Below are 26,563 nucleotides of genomic sequence, written 5' to 3'. Positions count from 1 at the left end.
AACCTATAGGGACTTAGTCTAAAACTTACTAATATCTGAAACTGATGAGTCTGTAGTTAAAGGACCTGCGTATGGCCGGCACAGGACCCAAATAACATTGAAATAACAAATACAGTCTAGAAGAGATAATTACTAAAAATAATAAGATACAAAACATAAATTAAAAATCATAGATACATTAACAAGGTTTTTTCATATATGAGTCAGATGAAATAAGGAAAACAATAAATGATAAGATTAATAAAACATGGAACTCAAATCAAACAATCAAAGTATTATTTAATGCGCATGATAAGACAGGACACGCAGGAGACCTTCAGCCACACAATTGGATTCCATCCTTGGGTCGATAGGTGGACCCCCTTACAATGCCAAAGCTTTAGAAGAAGCGACCCCCCTGGTAGAATGAGCCCTGATGCCTACTGGTGAAACTTGACCACGTGCCTCATAGGTAAGGGCAATAGCATCCTTCAACCAATGTGACATTCTCTGTTTTGTGGTGGCAGCCCCCCTGCTACGGCCCCCATGACAAATGAATAGTTGCCCTGACTTACGCCACCAGCAAGTACGGTGGACGTAGGCCTGAAGAGCATGGACTGGACACAGTCTGTGAAGTTTCTCCTGATCCGTCGTCGTGAACGGTGGAGGAAAGAAGGCCTCATGTACGGTCGAGAAAGGAACCTTAGGCAGGTAGTCAGGATGAGGATGCAATATCGCTTTCACCATTCCTGGGGCAAAGTCTAAGCAGGATGGCAAGACAGACAGAGCCTGCAAATCCCCAATTCTTTTAAAGTAGTAATAGCCATACGAAAAAACATCTTCAGATTAAGACGCTTGTCAGACACCGACTCTAGAGGTTCAAAGGGGGTATCAACCAGACCCTCAACTATAGCCCTAAGTCCTATGAAGGAATCCTGGTTCTAACGGGAGGCCTCAGTCATGCCCCCACGAACGAAGCGAGCAAGCAAATTCTGTTTTCCCCAGTGGCACCCCGTCAATCAAGGCGTGGCAAGCCAACAGAGTGGCTACATAAACCCTGAGAGTGGCAGGCGTGTGCCTGCTGATAATTGGCTAAACTTGAAAGTTCCACAGCTCGGGCAGGGGATATATTGTCCCCTGTGCTTGAGACAGAAGGTCCCTCCTCTCCTATATCGCCAAAGTCGAGCCGTCGAGGAGAAATTTTATCTCCGAGAACCATACTCTGTTCGGCCAACTCGGTGCTATCAGTAAGAGGCCAGATCCTTGTTGGCGACCTCTGGCTAGAACTCTAGGGAGCAGAGAAACCGGAGGAAATGCATACAGGCGCATTTTGGGCCATGTATGCACCATCATGTCCAGACCCAGGGCGGCTAGGTGACAGAGAGAAGTAGAGGGGACATTGCGCTGTCTGTTGGGAGGTGAAGAGGTCCACCTCTGCTTCGTAAAATCTTAGCCAGATTTGTTTCACTACCTCGGGGTGGAGTTTCCATTCTCCTGTAGGTATTTTCTGTCCGGACAGTAAATCCGCTCCCACATTCAGGCATCCAGGGATATATGCTGCTTTGGGTGACAGGAGCTTGCCCTGGGCTCAAAGGAAAATCTGCCACGCTAGTCTGTGTAGCTGGTGTGACCACTGACCTCCTTGGTGATTTATGTAAGCGACTGCCGCTGTGTTGTCCACCCGCACCAGGACATGGCAGTCTCTCAGATGCTGGAGGAAATACTTCAGTTGATGTGCCAATCGAGCTGATGACCCTCCCATTACCCTTGATCTGGACGGCCACTTAAGACCGCTACCCAGCCCTTCAGGGAGGCGTATGTCGTTAACAATCTGCGATGGCAAGACGCACCTAGAGTGGGAACCAAGGTGAGGAAACGGGGTCTGAGCCACATAGAGAGGGTACGTAGCCTGTGGTGCGTAACCCTTATCGGCCTTCGGGGATTGGCCCTTGGATGAAATCCCCTGGCTTTGAGCCACAACTGGAATGGTCTCATATGCAAAAGGCCCATAGGGATCACAGAGGACGCACATTCATTGATACTAAAGAACAGTACGATCTTGGCCTATCCTGACTTTGCACAAGGTATTCTGAATGGTCTCAATTTGAGCGGGAGACAGCTGTGCCCGCATTGTGATCGAATTCAATACGATCCCTAAATATGTCATTCTCTGGGCAGGAGAGAGAACGCTTTTCATTGAGTCTCAACCCCAGAGAAACCAGATGAGCTAAGGCAATATTTCTGTGCTGTAATGACAGTTCTTGCGACTGTGCTACTATCAGCCAGTCATCTATATAATTCCAAATGCGGATGCCCTGGAGTCGCAATGAAGTCGGTGCTGCATCCATGCACTTTTATATGTGCAAGGTGATAAGGCTAGGCTGAATGGAAGAACCCAATATTGGTAAGCTTCGCCCCTGAAAGCAAACCACAGGAACTTCCTGTGTTGAGGCAGTATTTCTATATGAAAGTATACGTCCATGAGAATGATCGTTGAATTTATGACATAATCGTCTTGACAGTTAGCATCTTGAACTTGAGGCCTTGACTGAGCGGTTCAAGCCTCGAAGATCTAAAATCGGACGCAATCCCCCATCCTTCTTGGGAACCAGGAAGTATCTGCTGTAGTCACTTACTCTCTCTCTATAAGGGGAAAATGTTCTATGGCCCCTTTGACCAGAAGATATTGCAGCTCTTATGACAGTAAATGTGCTTGTTCGGTTTCACGGTAGTGGGAACCATGCAATTGAAATGCGGAGGACGGCAAACTAATTGAATTCTGTAGCCCTTTTCTACTGTCTTTAGGACCCACACTGAAATACCTGGCAGTAGCTTCTCCTGGCTACCAGACAGAAATCTGTCTTCTAGTTTCGATCGTTTGGGGATCTCTTGTTCACGTGGCCAGTTTAGCTGTAATCTGGCCACCGCACGAGTAATGACATCGAGTAATTCCTCAACCGCTTTGTCATAACGTGAGGAACGCTCAGAGGTAGGCAACTCAAAGTCCGCAGACCCAAGAGATTCATTGTCCCCCTCGTGAACTGAAGAGGCGCCAGGGAGCGCTGGAGAGAGAGCGAGTGACAGGGATGGACCTGTCTCCCGCTCCTCAGCCACATCCATACTTCATCAGTCAATTAACAATGACAATAGCATCTATGTGAACTTCTGCAGTTAATATAGGATGGACTTCAAAGACATTAGTCATTAATCTTACAGTTCATACAAAATCTATGTTTAAACACTGTCCCTTAACACTTACTTAGTTTAATAATTTTAAACCATGACTTGCACTATACATAAGTAATATTGGCATAATATTCATGATGCTAGCCAGAGGGGAACTGGCCCCCACAGTGAGTCTGGTTTCTCCCAAGGTTATTTTTCTCCCATTAACCAACATCTTATGGAGTTTTGTGTTCCTTGCCACAGTCGCCTTCGGCTTGCTCACTGGGGTTATAAATACAATTATTATTTAATTATTTATTTTTAAACACAATTCAAAATCGGATTTTATCAAATTACACAATGTTGACTCATCGACATTATAGTTTTATCTTCTGTTAATGCCTAATTTTCTGTAAAGCTGCTTTGAAATGAAACACACGCCGTTTGCTTTGTTGATCGCTCATTTTTTATTTAATATTTTTACATATATATACATATACATATATACATACCAGTGTGTTTTCTGCACACTGGCTGACAATTCTAACTCCTATCAGAAGAAAAATAGAGAGCTTGAGAAGCACAAACACAACACAGAGTAGTCTGAAGACAAAAGACTTGACGATGCACCTGTGGTACATCTATTTATAGACCCTGGTACTGGCGCATTCTGATGATGTCACCAGCAGAGGCTGTTGGAAAATGCACACATATTCACAGCTGGTTACTCCTGAAGACATTCCCAAAGCACTGAATCAAGTGCAGAATTAAGTGTAACTTTTGACAGGGAACACTATTTAATTAGGTAGCAACATGAGCTCAAACACAAATATGTTACTGCTTCACATTTAATCATTAATTAAATCTTATAATACAGCAGCATTGAAAGGATAACAGTAAGTAAGGTTAAACAATAAGAAATGTATCTCTAAATATAGACCTTATTCACAGTAGAACCATCTTTGATTTTTGACGGGAATGACAACAAGGCTGTGAGGGACAGAAGTACAGTCTCTTCAATGGGTTGTACTGACGTGTTTTTGGATCGTTCCGCATACAAAACATTGAAAAAACATATTTTCAAGAACATTCAGTAGACAAAAAACTACTGACAGTATGAGTTGAAGAGATTTAAGTCTGTCCCTCACAGCTTTGTTGTCAATCCCATTAAAAATCATAGATGGCGGTACCATGAATAAGGTCTATTATTTTTAAGGTTGAAGGCATATGTGTCAAACTACAACCCACTATTATACCTCTAAAACCACAGGATTCTTGGCAGCTCTCTAGGTATCAATGTGCCAAGGCTTGTTTTTGGGGTCAAGTAAAATTAAGATGATTAATTTAATAGAATACAATGTAATCACTGATAACACAAGCTTTTTATAAAGCACCGCACTAATTAGGATTAACAGCTAATCACCCTTTAATCCTTTACATCATACATTTAATGTAAACTGTCCAAGATTAGAAAATAATCACTAAGAAGCCATTCAGCTAATTTAATTGATACAGATTGCCACTCAGTCCATCAAATGAAGCCACAGACACAAAGATTAAAATGAAGGGCATGCAGAGACAGAGAGATAAGCATCAAATCAATCAGGCTTTTGAAAAGTTGCATGTGGACTTTGTTATATAAGGCAAGAACCACCAGTAACTAAAGCCTGTTGATTAATACATGACAAACATTCACTGTGCGTTTGACATTCTGCTCAACACAAAGCTATTGCACAGACTAAACAGGCATAACCAAATGAACATCATTATCAAACATTCAACAATGTTTGATAATGGACATTTCATTAAAAATCATTAATAAAAAAATTTACATTAAATGTTTGCCTAACCAATAAGAACTGGCCACATTTACAAATTCATTGGCAAAAGTGAATGACTACTTAAGGATCGACTGCAAAATAATGTTTCAGTACAAGCAGAAACACCCTCCACTCGAAACACACTGTGATTTTACATGCACCAAAACCAAATATGCATTGTAATTGCTTTATTTACACATGATCCGTTCGGAATGTGTATAACACAGGTTGTTACGTGTGTTATGTAAAGCAAACTGTAGCAAAATAGAGTGGGGTCAAATGGTGATTTTTTTTTTATTATTATTTAAATAATAATAAAAAGTTTGAAAGTTTAGGATTTTGAAAACAAAGAAAATAGAAAATGTGTTGTTGTCTCTGGGATAGGAGGAAATATTTTAACATCAGAAATAGAAAGGTGAAGTTTGACGTTAGCGATCAAAAGCCTTGTCAGAAGGATTTAACTAGCTTTAAGTTTGATGCTTATACAGACATTACAGTAAGACAAACTACCAGCTTGCTAGATAGACAGAGGGTCACATAGATAGTGAGATAATATGTCAGATTCAGGTGGACGTACGGACAGACAGACAGACAGACAGATAGGGAAAGAGCTGAGAGTAAAACATTTTTTTAAGATTAAAGGCCTTTTGTAGGTTTGTTTCCATTAAAAAAAATTAAAGTTGGAATTTGAATTAACAAGCATTCCATTTGGCCATTTGAACATTCCGTCAATGTAAATGGGATTTTTCACATTTTGTATTATCTGCTGTGCGAAGTCGTAAGTTGACCAGTAAGGGGGAAAAGGACAAGAATATTCTCTAAATCTAGGGGGTCATTAGCCCCTTTCACACATGCAACCAGGGAAATTACAGGGAAATCATAAATATACCACATGTGCTATTCACACATGCAACGACTTTCATCTTTTTTCTGTTTTGCTAGTACCCATCAAACATTACCAAATGCCGTTGAACTCTGTGAAGTAATTTGCCGGAAATTACATCTTCACGGCTGCGTGGGAAATGTAGGCTTCTGGTTTGAAAACATGACAGAGAAGCAGTGTTGTCTAGGGCATACGGCATATGCCCACCTTTCTTTCAAAGGATTTTGCGAATGCCCACCTAAAATGAGTTTTGATACGTATGGCCGTCAGAACAGCGAGGAGGCTTTTGACCTAAAACTTATTATTATCCTGAGGTGAAGCTGCAGCACCGCTGTGTTAATTGTGATTATTATTATTTTTTAATAAGTGTACAGAGATTCTCTCTAAACCCACGTAGAGCAGCGGAAGGCAGGACCGCAACTGAAGGCATTGGAAATATAGACATTTCAGCTGAGCTACCAATCAGAACGTTCGTTTTAGACATGTTGAATATTTTAGAACCAATCATATTTCATATGTCTTCACAGTGAAATGATGAAGCGCTGGATTCACCATAATTAGCGCTGGATTTACCTTGCTGCAAAGTTACAAAATTAATGCATTTAAATAAAAACTTATCCTATAAAACTTTGGGAAAATACGTGTACTTCACCCGTGCTAGTTTTTTTTATACTCTTAGCAGATTAAGATGTCACATAATTGTAATGTAATTTTTTTTTTCTATAAATTCACAGTAGGCCTATGCCACCTTCTAGTCACTACTTCACCGCTGATTATTTTGTAACTGAATTGTGAACGTTGGTATTGTTGGTGATATTTTCCATTTTTTGTCAAATGTTTACACTTATTCAGTTGCTCGAGACTCAGCGACATAAAATGCGATCATTTAAATAAGATCAATGAACTAAAGGGAACAAAATTCAGTCAAAATGTCTGCTAGCATCCGAATGTAGAGACGTCATCTGCGGCTGAAAAGCATAGTAATACAGTATATCGCTACAAAAACATCTGTGGATTCCCGAGGAAGGATAGTAATTTTATCTTGCGTAACAGAATCGATTATTGTTTCTTTAAGTTGTTGGAAAAATTCTTAATTCGCTCGGATGAAGAGAAGTGCTCCAGTTTCACCATCTGACGAATCTGTTGACATTTGTATTACTTCCACCGGTGTTACAGAACGGAGTAATTGCTACATCTCCGTCAGAACATTTCAGCACGACCAGACCTCGAATGAACTGGTGGCTCTGTTCACACATACCATCAATATGGAAATGTATAGATAATTATTCAACTTCTCATTAGGATATTGCCAAAGCAAAATTTCTAGTATTTTCAAAAGGGTTGCGTTCAGACATGACCTCTAACCTGAAAATTGCAGTACATGTTCTGGAAAGGGCTGTATGTGTGAAAGAGGCCGCTGTTAGAAACGTTGGTCTTGATTTAAGGATTCAAAAAATGTAAAATAAAACTTTGTCAAGCCAACGTAATTACACACTTCACATTTAAATAAGAAAAAAATCAAAACGAGTGGTCAACATTTTTTGACCCCACTGTATATGTTCCCAGGTACTTGAGGTTTGTGAGCTGTCATATAAATACATTTGTAAATCTGATATAAATTGGTCCACTAATTGTACATTGTAATTTTAAGTGCTTTATAAACAGAATAAAAAACTATGCGATATGACTCTAGCACAATAGCACAGTTTCATACGTGTAAATTAATTATTTCCTGATACATGGCATTATAGGTAATAATAACCTATTGGTGAGCCACATATGAACCATTCAAATATGATCACACTAGTCATTACAGTACATTGCAGACTGAAGATGGGTTGTGTTTGGCCATTGCATTGCTGGCCCAGTATTTCTTGCTACCAAAATCCTCTGGGTAGAGGGTGGAATATCCAACTGTCTCTACGGATCTCCTCTTCTGGATACGGTGCAGCAGGATCCGATAAGTTCCTGTAATTGGGCTGCGTGAGTCTGTGCAGGTATTGTTCTGCAGATGTGTGGCACTGATTCCAAGTTCACCCAGTGCTGATTTCACTTCCTGCTCCTCCACGCACAGAGTCCTTGCAGGGTCAGCAAGGTGATTGGGCGTTGCACTGAGAATGTGGTATGATTTGGGGAACTCAATACCCCTTAGCCAAGAGCAGACCATCACTTGCAAAACTGTGGTGCGGTCCACAGGTATTGGTCGTAACATACCTTTGATGGCCAGTTGGCAGGGGTCAGGGACGTAGGCCGGGATACTGTATGTCCCTTGCAGGATACTGCGTTTCAGTCGCCCCAGGTTGTCACCACGGAAAGGCATGGTGGCGGTCACTATGAAGTATAATAATACTCCCAGTGCCCAGATGTCAACATAATGTCCCACGTAACTTTTCTCTCTGAACAGCTCGGGTGCCGCATATGGTGGGGAGCCACAAAACGTAGTCAGAGTTTCGGTTGGTTCACTGACAGTACTGAAACCAAAGTCGCCCACTTTGATGCAGTAGCTTGTGGTATAAAATATGTTTTCTGCTTTCAAGTCACGATGGACAATGTTATTTTCGTGCTGAAAAATACAGTATTAGACAGATCAGTTAGAGGGAGTGGTTATATTGTACCATAAACATAAACCTGTGAAATGGAACATGTTTAATGATAGTGAAGATTAATAGTGATGCTTGCTGTAGCAAACACCACTAATAACACTGAAGTGGTTTCATGTTAGCAGTGAGGTCTAGGCTTTGCATTTCTCACCATGTGTTTGATGGCTGAGATGATTTGGGCAAAGATGAGCTTGCTTTCCAGGTCTGACAGGCGCCCCCTTGTGGTGATGCGTGAGAACAGGTCTCCTCCACTGCCGTACTCCATAGCAAGGTACAAATGCTTACTGGTCTCGAGCACTTCGTACAGACGTACAATATTTGGATGGGAGAGTCTTTCCATACAGGCAATCTCTGACACAAATAAAGTCTGTGACTTCTTGTTGAGACGCATCTTATTAAGTATCTTAACAGCAACACGCTCTGTAGAGAAAGAGATAGATTAAAGGGATAAGTTCACCCAAAATTTAAATTTTCTCATCACTCATGCCATCCCAGATGTGTATGACTTACTTTCTTCTGCTAAACACAAACAAGGATTTTTAGAAGAATATTTACTCTCTTAAGGTCCTTTCAGTGCAAATGAATGGGTACCAACATTTTGAAGCTCCAAAAAGAACATAAAGGCAGCATAAAAGTAATCCATAAGTCTCCAGTGGTTAAACCTATATCTCCAGAAGCAATATGTTTGGTGTGGGTGTGAAACAGATAAATATTCATGTTCTTTTTTCATTTAAATTATCCTCCCTCCCCAGTAGTTTGCAACATGCACAAAGAATGCGAATCGCCAAAAACTAAAGAAGGCTAAACTGAAAGTGGAGATTGATAGTAAAAGAGGACTTAACTGTCTGTTTCTCACCCACACCTATTATATCACTTCTGAAGACATGATTTAACCACTAATTCTTATGAATTACTTTTATGCTGCCGTTATATGCTGTTGGAGCTTCAAATTGGTTACCCATTCATTTTAATTGTGAGGACCAGCAGAGCTGAAATATTCTTCTAAACATGTTTGTTTGTGTTCAGCAGAAGAAAGAAGGTCATACACATCTTGGATGGCATAAGGGTGAGTAAATGATAAAATTAATTTTGGTCGAACTATTCATTTGTGTGTCAAATGATAAGTTAATATTTTTTTTTTTTAAAGTGCTAGAGAAATGTAGCCTTTTTAGCTTATTAAAAATATAATTAAATGTCTTAAAACTTGAGAGACCTCCCCCATTTGCTGTATTTCTAGTGGCATCTCAACACTGTAAAACATTTCTGTAATTTTAACAGTAAAAGATTGTAAAAATGCTACAGAAAACTTTAATTGATTGAGTATTAACTGTAAAATATACAGTAAAATTTTTTAATATATTTTAAGACAGTACAGTAGTTTTTAACAATAAAAATTTTTAGATTTAAAAAGTATGATTTCCCTGTATAAATAATGGTAAAAATTACATTATGGTTAAGTGCAACTGAGCACTCTACATGTTTACTGGTTATTGCCCTTGGAAGAGACACTATTGGTGAACTTATATAAAAACATGTCATCATGTGCTCTTTTGTTATTTTTACGGTGATTAACAATACCTTATCAAGTAAAAAGCTGATTTTTTCAGTTTCAGAAGGATAATATCAAGTTGGTTTTTTTTACAGTAAATTTAACCCAAAAAATGTATATTGGTCATGTAAATTACAACAGTTTTAAACTGTCAAATGTACAGGTTTGTAAAGTTGTTTAAATTTTACTGTATTTTTTTTACATAATTATTCTGGAAACATCAGCTGCCAGTTTTTTTTTTTTTTTTACAGTGAACCACATCACTAAAACAATTACCCAGATTCACAGAGGGGGGTGCTGTAATTCTCATGAGATTACATGAGCAGATCAAATCTTGACCACTGACATATACAGCTACTGTTAATTTGTGGCGTCTGCTGTCAGGGGCTGTGTGTGCAAATCTGATTGAGCACGCAATCCACAAAACTTAAAACACTAAACACGTTCATGTTATGTATGTTTACATGTTTTAACAGAATAAGTCAAACCTGTTAATTGGTAAACTGTAAGTTACCCTACCATATACATTTAAAAATGATACAGTATTATATTTTACTAGACAAGTGTACTGTTAAATACTGGAAAAATATTAATTATTTTTTAATTTACAAAACTTAAATTAAAGTTAAGTTCTTAGAAGTTCCTGTGTGACTTATCGCATTTGATTGAATCGTTTTTAAATAGTTATTTTTTAAGTTTAAGTAGTTATGTTTTAAATAGTTAAGATATGTCATTTTCGGTTATAGTTATGTGCATTGTGGTATTTTATGTTATATTATATTAAGTCATTTGTGTTACATTGATGGTGTTTAATCTTTGTTAAGCAATACATTGTATTGAAACTTAAGCCAATTTTTATAAACCCTTAAATGCATACATTTCCTTAGGTCTTTAATTATCTCATCCATTTTTTTGAGTTATACTCCCAACTTTTTGTTTTTCTTATGAATAGTGTAACAATGAAAATTGCTTGATTACCAAAACTGTATAAGGTCGTTAGCAGGAGTTAAATTGGGCTGGTCCGGAACGGCGTTCCGCCACTGTCACGATTCCCCGTTGTCTGCTCAGTGTTTAACTTGTCAACTGTCTTAAAACTACACTTCCCATAGTTCCCTTCCCTCATCACTGCCAGCAGTCACTCGTTGTTCTCACCTGTGTCCTGTTTGATCATCACTCTCCCTGTGTATTTAAACCTTGTTTGTTCCCCAGTCATTGTGGATCATTGTTTGTAGATGTTGGATGTTGATGCTCACTCTGTTCTTGTACCCTTTGGATGTCTTTCGTGTTTTTGTTTTATTTTCCCCATTGTGGGCGTTTTATTTGTTCCAGTGTTTGTCTAGTTATTTTTGCAATAAAACCCGCACTTAGATCCCCACTCCTCGTCTGCCTCCTCCTCCTAACGTTACAGCCACCTTCGATTCCAAAAAGAAAAAAACAATACTTGTTTGTCAATCCATCGCATTTATTGTATTCTCGGTTGCGGTTTTTGTTTGATCCATCTGACACATTCCATCTTTATTTAGCAATTGTGTTCTTTAAGAATATTTCAAGTTAATTATGGCATTGAGTTCTCACCCGTTTCTTCTTAGATACACTGATATGCAGTAACCATTTTGCTTAGTTGTCAAAAATTTTAATGCACAAATGGGGTTTGAATCTGAAATCACTCCCATCCAAAGCAACAATAACATTGATCAATATATCATACAAATTGTGTTCAAAAGACCTCTCGACCAACACACTGTAAAAGGTTTCATTGTTATTTGTAACATTTGTCCTCCATTTTTGTTGATTCAGCATTTTTTATTTAGTGTGTTTTTTTTCTTTTGGAAAAAAAGGTAGCAAATGTACAGTGGGATTCGCTAGTGAAAATGCTTCTTCACGCCACAGTGAAGAATCTTTAAGTCTTTTATAATTTAACGCAAATGTTTTCATTGCAATATGAATTGATATGCAAAAGGTAGTTGTGTAGAAGGTGTTTGTTTACCCCGTTAAGAACAATGTGCATTTGCTTTTAAATTGTAACATAATTAGATTTAAGTTTAGCATGTTCTATAACAGGGGTAGGCAACTATTTTAGTAAATGGGCCTCATCAGGCTTTAAGTAGTGCATAGGAGGCCACATTGTATTCCTTTTGAGATAAAATGTTCTGCATTGATTTGTTTTTTTGTATCTTTTAAGCCCAGAAATTGTTCTGTACTCAATTTTCTGAAGTGTATCTGTCACGTTCACTGTTGTCTTTTGGTTTTGTACTGTTATTTTGAGTTAGTTCAGTTCTGTTTTATTGTAGTTCTTTATTCTGTCATGTTCACTGTTGTCTTTCGTTTTGTACTGTCATTTTGAAGTTTAGTTTAGTTCCTGTTTCCTGTCTGGTCTTTTGTAGTCCTCTGTAGTTTCTTTTCATGATTGGTGTTCCCCTGATTGCTTCTCCTTCCCTGAATGTTCCCCCTGGTGTCCCTCATTCCCTTGTTTGTTCCTCTTGAATTTAAACCCTGGTTCTTTGTTCAGTCCTTGTAGATTGTTGTTTGTAGAATGTTGATGTTTTGTTCATGTTCGCTGTTCCTGTCATCCTCTTGTTCGTTCGAGGGTTTGTTTTTTTTTTTTTTTTTGGATTATGTTTATTTCATTCATGGATATTTTCCATTAACTTACTTCATCATCCTCATATATATAATTTATAAAACCATGATGAAAAGGAGGCAGGACGAAGAATATCTTATATTTCCTGCCCCCTCCACAAAAAAATTAAAATAAAAAATAAACTCAACATATCAAAAGACTCAGCATATCAAGTCCCCGTCAATACATGCTGATAACTAATGAAACAAACTAGAAACCAAAACATCAACCTGAAACAGATTTCCAAAGCAAAAGCAAACCATGATCACAACCATCATCATCATCATCAGCTTCTATAAGTGTTCATACAAATCCATTGTTTTCTCTTTAAATCTTTTTTTAAACTGAAATATATTTTTACATTGCTTTAGTTCATTTTGCAAAGAATTCCAAACTTTCACTCCCACCACTGAAGTACACATTTGTTTTGCTGTTGTCCTTGCAGTTTGATACCTAAAATGTCCCTTTCTTCTTCCTTCATTTTCTATAAGGATAAACAAGTGTTGAAGGTTTGTGGGCAATACTCTATCTTTTGCTTTAAACATAATAATAAGTGTTCGTAATTCGACCAATTCTTTAAATTTTAACAATTTAGAGCCAAAAAATAAGGCATTTGTATGCTCTCTATAATCTGTTTTAAATATAATTGGTATGACTCTCTTTTGTAATAGAAAGAGTGACCTTGTATTGCTTTGGTATGTGTTTCCCTACACCTCCACACAGTAGCTGATGTAGGGCAACACCAGTGCACAATACAAGGTTCTCAATGCCTTATAATCTAACACATATTTTACCTTATTTAATACAAAAATACTCTTAGATATCTTTTTTTGTATGTGTGAGATATGTGGTTTCCAAGTCAACCCTTCATCTAGTAGCACACCCAAAAACCTGATTTCCCTAACTTTCATTATTTTTGTTCCTGCTATTGATAGTACATACTCTCATCTTTTTTTCTATTACCAAAAATCATAAACATTGTTTTCTTTAAATTTAATGACAACCTATTAATATCAAACCATTCCTTCACTTTAACCATTTCTTGTTCCATACTAATTACCAATTCATTTAAATCATTTTCTGAGAGGTAAATGTTTGTGTCATCTGCGAATAGAACAAAATTCAATAACTTTGATACATCACAGATATCATTAATATAAAGTATAAATAATTTCGGTCCTAAAACTGAACCTTGCGGTATACCACATTGAATTTGCATATTATTGGATTTGTTATTATTATACTGAACATACTGTTGTCTTTTATTCAAATAACTACTTAACCAATCCAACACTATTCCTCTCACACCATATGATTGTAGCTTTAATAACAAGATTGAATGATCAATTGTATCAAATGCTTTCTTTAAATCGATAAACACACCTATTGTGTGTTTCTTGTTGTCAGTTGCATTTACTATGTCCTCAACTATATTCATGGTCGCAGAAGCTGTAGATCTACCTGAACGGAATCCATACTGGCTCTCGTCTAACAACTGTTTTTTTCAATAAATTCATCTAATTTTTGCACAAAATTTTTTCAAGGACTTTAGAAAATTAAGATAATAACGAAATTGGTCTATAATTTGTAAACATATGCTTATCACCGTCTTTGTATAGTGGGACCACCTTTGCTACCTTCATCCTATTAGGAAAGATCCCTGTCTTAAATGAAATATTAAATATGTAACTTAAAGGTTTAACAATACAATCAATGTTTTTTTTACAATAATCATATCTAACCCATCCATATCTGTAGATGTCTTGTATTTTAATGCATTTACTATAGATAGAATTTTATTCTATTTCTATTTCTTATCTCCAAGAAACATTGATTGGAGTACTCTACTCCCCCTTGTTCCTCCATTCTGTGACCCTAAGTTATGTTTTTCAATATTCTCTGCTAGCTTGGGTCCCACATTTACAAAAAAAGAATTAAATTTGTTTACTACTTCGTTTAAGTTTTCAATTTTCTTATTATCCTCGTTTATAAAATGGTGTGATGTACTGTCCTTACCTGATGTACTTTTCCCAATCAATTTATTCAAAACATTCCATGTTCCTTTAATATCAGTTTTGTTTTTTTCTAATAAACCACAAAATAATCTTTTTTCGCTTGTCTCATTATTGTTGTTAATTTATTTTTATACAACTTATACTTCATTTCTGCTTCTTTTGACCTAAATTTAATAAAATCTCTATAAAGTTTATTCTTCTTTTTGCATGCATTCTGTAGTCCCCTTGTAATCCAAGGGTTTTTACTAAAGCTATCCTTATATCTATATTGCACATATGGACAATACCCTTCATATAATGTAAGATATTTATCTAGAAAAGCTTAATATGCTGCATTTACTTCCCCGACATACACCTCTTTCCAGTCTTGCTCACTCAAGTCATTTCTAAATCTACAAATTGCTTCATCTGTCCTTTTTCTTTTCATATTTAGTCCTACAGCCAGCTTCCTTCTCATTAGGTATTTGACAATCCAAAACACAAAAAAACAGGTAAATGGTCGCTTATATCATTGATCATCAAACCACTCTTGAGTTTACTTTCTAAAACATTTGTGAAGATATGGTCGATCAATGTCGAACATGTTGTTGTTATCCGAGTTGGCTCGGTGATCAATGGAAACAACCCTCTACTGTGTAGCGTCTCCGAATAATCACTAGCTGCAGCTTGTCTATTCACACTCAACAGATCGATGTTTGTGTCCCCACACAAAATATAATTTTTCTTTTCAATCAGCTGACATAACACCTTTTCTAGCTGTTCATTGAATGTTTAAATTTTTGACCCAGGTATTCTGTAAATGCATGTAACAACAACATTCCTCTTCTTTTCCATATCAATCTCCACTGTAATACATTCAAATAAATCATTAATGGCTGTTGTCATACATTCTACAATTCTGCATTTCAAATCAGTGGTCACAAATAAGGCAACACCGCCTCCCCTCTTATCTCTTCTACTGCAATGATGCAATTCATAACCTTCCATACAGAATCTACACCTCGAGCTTCATTAACCCATGTTTCTGACAGCGCTATGGCTGAAAATTTATGTTTTAAAGACCTTAAGTATTCCTGGATCTTGGTAAAGTTTGCATACAAACTCCTACAATTAAAATGTATTACTGAAAATTTACTGTCCAGGCTAACTGTATCATTGAACTTTTCTTCTGTATAGTAATCACACATGGAATTAATTGTGTTAAAGCAGTGATTTTCTGGATCAATATTGCATTCAAAATCATACAACTTGTAGTCCATATACTTAGCTCTTAACAGTGTGTAGCCCCTTGTAGGCCCAGAGAAATCAGTCTCTGTCATCATTTCCTATAAACAAACAGATAAACAAATAATAATACCCTACAAATGTTGTTTTTACAACTGCTGTGTTTAACCGACAAGTGCCACCATATGGAGAACAAAATAAATGATATAGTCCACAATAAATCTAAAAAATAAAAGTCGCTGCGGTAGGAAGTCCCAATGGCAATGAATGATATACAGTCATAGTCAAAGTAGCAAAGTGTTTCCTACCTTGTTCCCATAGGTGCATCAAACTCCCTTCAAAACTAATTAAACATCGACCAAGGATAGAAGCTTTTCGAGCGCCCCTTAAAAAAAGTAAAAAATAAATTATATATCCGGACAATAACGTAACTAATCCTTTGGTCTTCACCTGGCCCAAAGTTCCTATATTCCCAAGAAGCATCTTCATTTGTAGCAGTCCAGATCTTTCAGCTCCCTTATCATCAACACTTTCTCCGCTTCAGGCGAGGGGCCATTCAATCTTATCAACACCTTGCAATCTCTAGTCCAGGTAGCTTTTATTTTGCGATCCTTCCATAGCTGCCGAGCAACTCGAGCAATCTCTGCATTTTTAGATGTTAGATGTTCATTGATGTACACCGCCGTGCCTTTGAGCTTTTTCCCCTGCACCAAAAGTTCAGTTTTGTGTTTACGACTCACAAAACGCATCATAATTCTGGGCTTGGTTGCGCGGTCCTTTCTTGGTAGAATGTGACAAGCTGCGATGTTACTCTTGTCCAGAAGGATGTTCCTACTTTGAAGAAAGGAAATTACCTGCGTTTCAAGGGATTCTTGATCTTTCGAATTTAGACTTTTCTCGTCATCTCTCTTAATCATCGCCGCAGCGTACGTCCTCGGTTTAACATCAAGGCCGCTTATTATTACATCTTCTTTGCGGGTAAACAATTCCATATCCTGGATTCTACGTTCCATTTCATCCATCTTCAACACTTTATTCTCAAGTGCAGCAATCCTCAGATCTTTTGCGGCCACACTTTCTCTGAGTTCTCTAATTTCTGCCAAAAGGTTTGTTATCTCAGTTTGCTTTGCTACAACATCTCTTATATCTTGCGTCAATTTCTTCAGTGTTTCATTCATTTCTTTTATTGTTTCTTCCATCGTTACCTTCTTTGGAGGCATTATAGCCTCTGGGTACCAAAATACTATTAATTTGACTTACCAATTAAGATATATATCGATAGAAACAACAAACAATGTGGAAGAGCCGCGAGGCACACTCCATCATCATGACGTCAGAGCAACCCAAGGTTTCCTTGTCCTTGTGGATGTTTTTGCCCCTCTATGTTCTCACGTGTTTTAGTTTCCTTTTTCCCATTGTGGACCCTTTTATTTGTTCCTGAGTGTATGTTTACATGCTTGTGAATAAAGCCGTGTCTGGATCCTCACCTGCCATCTGCCTTCTCCTGACTTCCCTATCCGTAACAGTGTCTGTGACTAATGGGACTATTCTGCAATTGCCTAAAGTATTGTATTCCTCTACAAAGGTAGATACTTTTTGTTTTAATAAATACAAAAATTATTGAACTTTTAAGGTTTGTCGCAAAGCGGGCAAGTATACTTATTTGATTCTCAAAACATTACCCGTTTACATGCATTGTGTGTCAATGGTGCCGAGAGCTACTTTTATATTTAATTTAATCACTGAGAAGATTTACCTGCAAACTTAGTTGCACCAAACATCACAAGCAGCCTCAAGAATGGACACAGAGTGGCCATATAACACTTTTCCTTAGAAAGATCACTAAGTTTGCTAAGGATGCCGGACTGCACAAAATATGTAAAACATTACGCTGAATATTTTCAATTATATATCAATATATTTATATATATTGACTCATCCTTGCCTCCTCTTCCTCTCTGTCACCTACGGGTGCTATCGCGCGCACCACAGGCTGTGTAGTACCACACATATTGTGTAGCATCGCTGTTACCATTATCACTTTTGGGAGTAAAAAGCAGTCCTCAGTTTGATTGGTGTCTCCTTATTTTGCACTGCGTGATAACACTGTGAACCTCTTTATATTCAATTAATACTTTTTGTCATTAGCAGGACTATACACAGTGTCTCCGCTGTCTTCACTGATCCTGAAAGTTTCAATCTCGACCTAAAGAGCAATTTTTTAAAGCTAAATATTAAAAAGCACATCTGATGAATGAAGCAGTGATTGTGTAAAAGAAATATATCGTTCTGTACAAAACAAAATTTAATTATGTAGTGAATTTTATAAAAAAAAATTAAAAAAAAAATCATTGGATGAACTCAATTTGATTAAGTGCAGGATTTCCATCCAATACATATGTATAGCCCCAACTCATGCAAAGTACAAACATGCAATGAAATGTAATTGAGTTGGTCCAACTTAATTTGGTCAAATAAAGTTTAAATGAAACGGTTATATTAACAAACTGAAATTGATTTACGGTTGTCCAACTCAAACTAATACATTTAATTAGAAAATAAATTACAGTATAAGGTAGAAATCCTTCTAATTCTGTCCCCCATACACTCCAAAAAAAAAAAAAAAATTTAAAAAATGTTATCTTTTAAAAATATATATTTATCTTTATGGGTGGTTGCAACATCGCCTGACTTTAGGGTTCCCCAACTCTGAAATCCAAATTGAACCCTTGGTCATTAGTAGATATGTAGTATTGTTGCAATACATATTTGTGCTTCGATAAATCATATTTTCATGATTATTTCATATATATATATATATATATATATATATATATATATATATATATATATATATATATATACACACATTAACTATAACAGGATATCTATTTCTTTGTTCTTTACAAGAGAAATTTGTATTATATTCATATAAATGTTGGCCTACACTATGATATGTCGATTTTCTGTGAAACTGTAATGATGTGGAAATAAGGGAAAGGCAGAAGGGTGTGCGGATCCAAATGCGGCTTTATTATAATACAAAATAAACAAACACTGGAGCAAAATAAAAAGTCCACGAGGGGAAAAGTAAACTCAAACACAAAATAACGCATGCGTGAACACAGGCTGACAAACATCCACGAAGGGCAGGGTTAACTAAAACGAACACGAGAGAAGAAGGCAACACAAACACGGATGAAGCACTCATGGGCAAAAGCACGAACATGAAACGATAACGATCGACAACGGAGAGAGGACATGACAGGGTTTAAATAGACAGACACAGTGATAACAAAATAGGCGACAGGTGCGGATAATAACGCTGTGACAGCGGTGATGAGGAGTGAGGAAGAAGGGAAGTGTAGTTTTAACAGAGACAGTGAAACACAGGCGGACAACAAGGAAGACATGACAGGGAGCGTGTTCGGTGAAACAGAAAACACGGGACGGACAACAAGGAAGAGTGACATGGAAAGTGACTGGCGAGGGTGAAACGGAAAACACGGGGCAGACCACAATGAAAGGTGACGTGACTAGTGAAAACAGAGAACACAGGGCAGACAACACGGGAACGTAACAGAAACAATTGTGTATTATATGCTTGTACACATACATATACATGCTATTTGTTACTCAAGGTGACGCTGTTGTTTTAGTGATTGATTTGAATTACATTTGGCATTGTTATTTGATGAAGAAGCTATATGGAAGTAAACTATAGCAAGTATAACACATTAACTATATGGCTATTGCCATTTGGGTGAACTAATGGGTTTATTAATGAAATTCTAATGAAGTTGTTTGCCTATTTAGACAATTTAATACCAGTGAAAATACATATTTGCGTCTTATATAATTTCAGCATGGAAGTAATGAATCCCATTTGATCAAATTTTTCTACATGATCAATCTCTTTGATATATGAAAAATAAAACATAAAAATATAACAGTATTTCTAATTGTCTTGAAAATGCTTTGAAAATGTTACATTATCTGGACATTTTGTCAATCTGTTTGTGAAAGATGTACAGTACAGTGCCGGTAGCTAAAGTAGTTAAAGATCCGAGGTAGTAATAATGTTTGGGAAAACACCCATGCATGTTAGGTTTAACTTCATTTCATGCAACCTTTTATTTTTCCTACTATGGTTATCAGTATATTGGTTATCAGTAAATTGTTACAGTTCATTAACATTATATTACTTATTGAATACAGTTACCATGGTATATCATATGAAGAATTGTAAAATATACACCAAAATGCCATCCCAAATGGCTGAAAATATGTCAACATATTTCTACAATCAATTTCTGAGCCAACAGTTTCTTACTGTACATTTTTCAGTTTTTTTTTGTTTTGTTTAAAAAAAATTATGATATCCATAATAATAATTCCATAATTTTTTTGTACTTTCAAGTAAGTTAAAATTTACTTTTTTATGATTTAAAAATAATAATTTGTCTTTTCTTTGAGATGATTTACATCTATGCAGACACAGAAAAAAGAAGTCCTTTAAGATTTTCTTTACCTAATAAATTTACTTAAATTGATGACTGAATTGTCTCACCTTTAGTCAATGCGTGAACAGCGAGTTTGACCTGGGAAAAATTTCCTGTCCCTATCTCTCCTCTGAGTTCATAGAAGGCAATCCTGTGACCCAGCATTATGTCGTTGATCACGTGATCATTTTGGGACATGTCATAGATTACCCTCTCAAAGGCAGTCTGCTTTGCCCGTTGTTCAGGTGTTAATACTGGCACTTTCCGTGTTTGTTGTTCTGTCTGGGTGGGCTGGGGCACTGGCTCATTCTTTCCTTTTTTTGCCCCATGTCGTTTTGTCCAGGCATTAAGTGCTTTGGTACCTTGGAAAAGACAAAACATTTTAAGAAAGTCTGAAAATTCAAGCAGAAAATAAAAATGGGAGGAAATAAACCTCTTGAGAACATTAAGAGTGGAGCAGATATTGTCATCAGTCTGAATATTTATGTAAATCTGACCTTGATCATAAATGTATTAACTGCAACAGGATTTACAAGCCTAATTTAGATTTAAAAGCATTTAAAAGCATTTAGATTTTTCTCAGATATTCACCTCCAAACTTCATTTGTATTATACTGAGCTGATCTCTCTGAACCAAAAATTGAAGTCCTAAGAGTAGAAGCAATTAATTTAAGGCAGAGCATAACCAGTGTACAAACCAATAAACTAATAAACCATCACAAACATTCACATTCACATTCAGTGAAAGTTTTAGTGCACTCAAGACAGATTGAAAAGTCCTTGGTTGCTTTGCTAGAGCGTCTGTGTAAACTTGTAGGGAACTGACTTCATAAATCCATGAAAATCCCCTTGACACCATCGGTTAAAAATCAGAGAAAGAAATGGCTCAAAAAAGTAAAGTTAGCTCTAGCATCATGTATTTGCAGACCCATTTGGTTTGATATTGTGTTATCCAACGCAATGGCATAAATTTGAAAGGGATAGTTCACCCAAAAAATACAAATTCTCTTATCATTTACCCTAACAACATCACAGATGTGTGTACATTTCTATCTTCTGCAGAACACAAAGATTTTTAGAAGAACATCTCAGCCCTTTAGGTCCATACAATGCAAATGAATGGTGGCTAGAAATGTGAAGGTCCAAAAAGAATGTAAAGGCAGCATAAAAGTATTCCTGATGACTCCAGTGGTTAAATCCATGTCTTCAGAAGTGAAATTATACATGTGGGTGAGAACAGACCAATATTTAAATACATTTTTACCATAAATTCAACTCCCTGCCCAATCTTTTGACCACTAAAAATAGCTTCACTAAAATCCTTCCAGATTTGTCTAAAATACTCAGTAAAAAAAAAGGTTACTTGATGTAATCACATAAAATTTAGACACAGTCTTCTCTAGCACTCTTGATAGTGTCGCCCCACTTCGAGTAAAGAAAATGAAAGAGAAAAGCCCCTCCTGGGGTACAATGATCACACTCATGTTCTCAAGAGAGCAGCTCTAAAAATGGTGTGCAAGTGGAAGAGTACTGTAAAGGGATCAATGGAAAGGCTTTTCAGTATAAATAATAGTTTAATGAGAAACTTAAAAGAAGACACAAACACACGCATGACGGACATGTCCGCTAACGATCTCTCTCTCTCCCGCACGATACTGTGCAGTCGGCCTTTAAACCTCAGAGGCTTGATTAGCCTAATACGGGACCGGGTGTGTATGATCACGACCCGGCCCCGCCCTCCGCCCTGCCACATTCCTCCCTCGTTCTCTCAGGCTAGGGAGCCCCCGGCCTGACATACACCCCCCCGCTTTCCCTGGGGGAGGGCGTGCTTACGTCTAGTCTGCCGGCAGGTCATCCTCATCTACCTGGACGAGGGAGGGGACAAGGGAAGGGAAACAGAAATTATTAAAATGGGGGTTACTTCCTGTAACAGTGTAGTACCCCCCAAAAACTGTAAAATTTCAAAGAGGGAAAAGGTCAATGCAGAGCGACAGTGAGAGAGAGAGAGAGAGAGAGAGAGAGAGAGAGAGATGAAAAAAAAAACTCTTACTCGCCAGTTCTCCAATACTCTGCAGCTTGTTCCTCGGCCACTTCTCCACCCTTTATCGGACGACAGCCACGCTTCTCCAGGCGGATCTGAGGCAGTCCTCCAGCCCCTGGCGGACGGAACACCCCGCCGCGTTCTCGGGGAACAGAAGGGGTCTCCCCCGCCGCTGGCAGTGGTTCTCTCGCTCCAGGCAGTCGCCAGTGAGCCCCTCCCCGCTCACGGTCGGCGGTCTTAAACCCTGCCGTATTTCAGCGGCCGGTAGGCGACTCCTGCGCCCCTGGCAGCGGCCCTGACCGCTCCAGGCAGTCGGCTAGGAGCCCCTTCTCCCCTCGCGGTCGGCGGCCATCGTCCTCGTTCAGGCGGCTGGGCTCCTCGTCCCCCGGCAGATGGCCGCGGCTGCTCCGTTGGGGTGGACGGTAGTGGCGAGAACTCTCCTACGGCATATCCCTCCTCCTTCCCGGGTTTCAGCACCAGTGTAAAGGGATCAATGGAAAGGAGGAGGTGAGAACTGGCTTTTCAATATAAATAATAGTTTAATGAGAAACTTAAAAGAAGACACAAACACACACACATGACGGACATGTCCGCTAACGATCTCTCTCTCCTGCACGATACTCTGCAATCGGCCTTTAAACCTCAGAGGCTTGATTAGCCTAATACGGGACCGGGTGCGTAGGATCACGACCTGGCCCTGCCCTCCGCCCTGCCACAAGTACAAAATTAGAGGTCTTTCATGGTGCAATGGAATGATAGTGTCTCTAGCTACAGAAAGTCTCTAAAAGCTGCCAGGTCTGCATATTTTAGCAAACTCATAGAAAATAACTAAAATAATCATGTTTATTCAGTACTATGGATGAAGTTGTAAGCTTCGACTCAACCAGATAGTCCATTGCGGCATAGTAGCAATGTCTTTCTACATTTTTCAATCATCAGAAACAAAATTGAAATTATGCAACCCTCTAAAATAGCACATCTGAAGACAGTGTCTCATATTATTCCCCATGAGAAACTTCAATCCTTTTCTGTCAAAGGACAGGGAGAGCTAAACAAACTTATCAAAACATAAAAATCTACAGCATGTATGTTTGATTCAATACCGACCAAGCCATTAAAAGAGGCATTTCCTGTAATCTCAGAACCGCTTCTTAATATTATTAACTCCTCATTATACTTGCGGCATGTCCCAAGGAAATTTAATATAGCAGTTATTAAACCATTTATCAAGAAACCACAGCTTGATCTTGGAGAGTTGACTAATTAAAGACTGATCTCAAATCTCCCATTTATGTTGAAAAAAAAAATAGAAAAGATAGTGTCCTCCCAACTATGTATATTTTTTTTTACAAATAAATTGTATATATGAAGAATTTCAGTCAGGATTTAGGCCCCATTATAGTACAGAGACTGCACTTATCAGAGTTACAAATGTCTTGCTCTTATCATCTGATCGTGGCTGCATTTTTCTTCTAGTGCTTTTAGATCACAGTGCTGCCTTCAAAATGCCTATGCCTATAAAATACTCTTGGATAGGCTTGAGAATTATGTTGGTATTTGTGGACAGGCCCTTGGTCCTATTTATCTGACCGCTACCACTTTACCTGTGTAAACGAGGAATTGTCAGATCAAACTAAAGTTAAGTATGGAGTGCCACAGGTATCAGTTTTAGACAGTAATCCAAAACCTGTATTTTGAATTCAGACAAATAGTTACAAATGTGTAAAATGACATTCATACTGTATAAATACAATGACAGGCACAAAAATATGTTGTATTACATATTTACATTTGTACTTTAATACACTTTCGCAGTACAACCAGAAATCGACAGTTACAACTTGTCAAATCTGCCACTGACTTTTGCAACAACCTTTGTGAAAAACCTGTTGCAAAACTCACTTGCGCACTTGTAAATCAAGATGTGAGAAAGCAGACTACAGGTTCTGGGCGGGGGTGGAGTGGGGCCAATGAAGTTGTGACAAATCACAAGAGCTGGGCCATCACAATATACAACCATGTTTTTTGTTTTTTTTATAATAAAACCGCACTATTATGATTTGAAGTCATTACTATATTACAGCTTTTTGTGTTAAAGCATAATTAGCTATAAAGCTGCTTTGAAATAATGTGTGTTGTGAAAAGCACTATACAAATAAAAAAGACTTGACTTGACTAGGCGGCGATATGCATGAAGAATGTGAATTGCCAAAAACTAAAGAAGAAACATTTGAATACATAAAAATGTATTTAAATATTGATCTGTTTCTCACTCAAACCTATCATGTCACTTCTGAAGATATGGATTTAACAACTGGAGTTGTGTGGATTACTTTTATGCTGTCTTTGTTTGCTTTTTGGACTTTCAAAGTTCTGGCCACCATTCACTTGCTTTGTAAGGACCTACATAGCTGAGATATACATCTAAAAATCTTCATTGGTGTTCTGCAGAAGAATGAAAGTCATACACATCTGGGATAGCATGAGAGTGAATAAATGATGATAGAATTTTTATTTTTGGGTGAACTATCCCTTTAAAGTTTTGCTTTAGGATTCAAATACTTTTTGGGGACATTTTAAGAAAAATTTCATAATCTACATCGTGATCACAAGAATTTTTTTTTTTTATGATGCATTTGTGAGGTATAAATATGTAGAATATAAAAACAATGGTTGTGTCAATGTCCAGAGACTGGAACACTTCCTGTCAATGACCTTCATTGCTGAAGGTGAGGTTAACAAGGGCTTATCCTTTCAATGACTACAGATTTCTGTACATTATAGTCTGGTGATCAAACAACCAGAACATTATGACACAGTTTTTTTTATATATATATAAAAAAACCACCACCACCACCACTCCACATATATATATATATAAGCACAGAATTGTTAATCAGAAGGTCGCTGGTTCAAACCCCACAGCCACCACCATTGTGTCCTTGAGCAAGGCACTTAATTCCAGGTTGCTCTGGGGGATTGTCCCTGTAATAAGTGCACTGTAAGTCACTTTGGATAAAAGTGTCTGCCAAACGCATAAATGTAAATCTAATATATATATATATATATATATATATATATATATATATATATATATATATATATATATATATATATGTTCCCTCAATCTGCTGACATTAGCATATTGAAATAATATCAGAGGGTTGTAAAATCCCCTTATTATCTTTGAAGAGAAAATGGTTCCGATTACAGATTTAATTTCATAGTCACATTCAGATTTGCAATTTTGTGAATGCTCTTTTATACTTGAGAGCCATGACAACATCCTTCATATTTTAGACCAAATGTACAGTATGTCTTGCACTGGAGTCAAGATCAGTCTTGTAAGTCTACATAGGAAAGGCTTTAAGCAGGTTGGATTAGAGCGTCTTTAGCACCATACATCACAGTTTGCAGACTCAACACACTTCTAAAAATACATCACGGGACATCCACTAAACTACTTTCTATATCAGTAACACTAAAGCTACTGGTCTCATGGAAACTTAATCTTAGTCTCGGATTAATACATCCTAACTGAATTATGTCTTTTCTTTAATGCTGGGCATTAAATCCATATTTCTTTCATAGTAATTACACATAATATAACATCGGAGTTATACATGACACTTAAAACACTTCACAATTTCCTTCAGTATCTGTTTTCTACCTAATGTAATATTACATTTATTTATTGCACTCACTTATATTCACTTTATTTTGAACTGTATAACAATTAATATTCAACAAAGCAATGTCTGCATGTAACATTGGCAAACAGCAAACATTTAAAATGAAAATAAAAGATTTTACTTAACATTATAGATCACTGAAACATTGATTAGGCTACAATTAATGCATATATGTAAATCATATGCAGTTAGAAGACCACATCAATCTTTCAATATCTTTTCACATTTGTTAAATTGTTTATATTGCAAACCCTCACTACTGAATCTCTAATATTATAAAAACGTCACTGAACAATGTTACTTTCAAAAAGCACATTTAAAAAGCGTAATATACGCTTCGGCGTAATAAGATCCTGTCTTACTGCATTACTTTGCTGTCTGACAAAAGAGTGTGGATTCCCTTGTGATCTGTGGTTTCAGTTTATTCTATTCCATGTAAATTAAACTTTACCTGGTAGCTGAGGATCCTTCAT

The 26,563-nt window shown here is 37.3% G+C and overlaps 1 protein-coding gene across 1 annotated transcript; it reads right to left on the bottom strand.

Annotated features, from left to right (window-relative positions):
- Positions 1–3,604: 3,604 nt before the first annotated feature.
- On the bottom strand, positions 3,605–26,563 carry LOC127625787 (serine/threonine-protein kinase NIM1-like). Its single transcript, XM_052101138.1, has 4 exons — positions 26,542–26,563; positions 20,426–20,719; positions 8,599–8,867; positions 3,605–8,410 (listed from the first exon to the last, which is right to left on the bottom strand). The coding sequence occupies exons 1-4, from the start codon at positions 26,561–26,563 to the stop codon at positions 7,658–7,660; spliced, it is 1,338 nt and encodes a 445-aa protein (XP_051957098.1). The 3' UTR covers positions 3,605–7,657.

This window comes from Xyrauchen texanus, chromosome 32 (genome assembly GCF_025860055.1).
Source record: "Xyrauchen texanus isolate HMW12.3.18 chromosome 32, RBS_HiC_50CHRs, whole genome shotgun sequence".
Classification (NCBI taxonomy): Eukaryota; Metazoa; Chordata; class Actinopteri; order Cypriniformes; family Catostomidae; genus Xyrauchen; species Xyrauchen texanus.
This window is presented reverse-complemented; position numbering and strand designations above follow the sequence as displayed.

Bases quoted from the DNA above. Each gene is read 5' to 3' on its own strand.
- LOC127625787 (XM_052101138.1), bottom strand. From the start codon at position 26,563: ATGAAGGATCCTCAGCTACCAG. The intron at 20,720-26,541 runs GTAAAGTTTAAT...GTCTTTTCCAAG, and splicing joins GAAGGATCCTCAGCTACCAG to GTACCAAAGCACTTAATGCC. The intron at 8,411-8,598 runs GTGAGAAATGCA...TGTATTTTTCAG, and splicing joins TCTCAGCCATCAAACACATG to CACGAAAATAACATTGTCCA.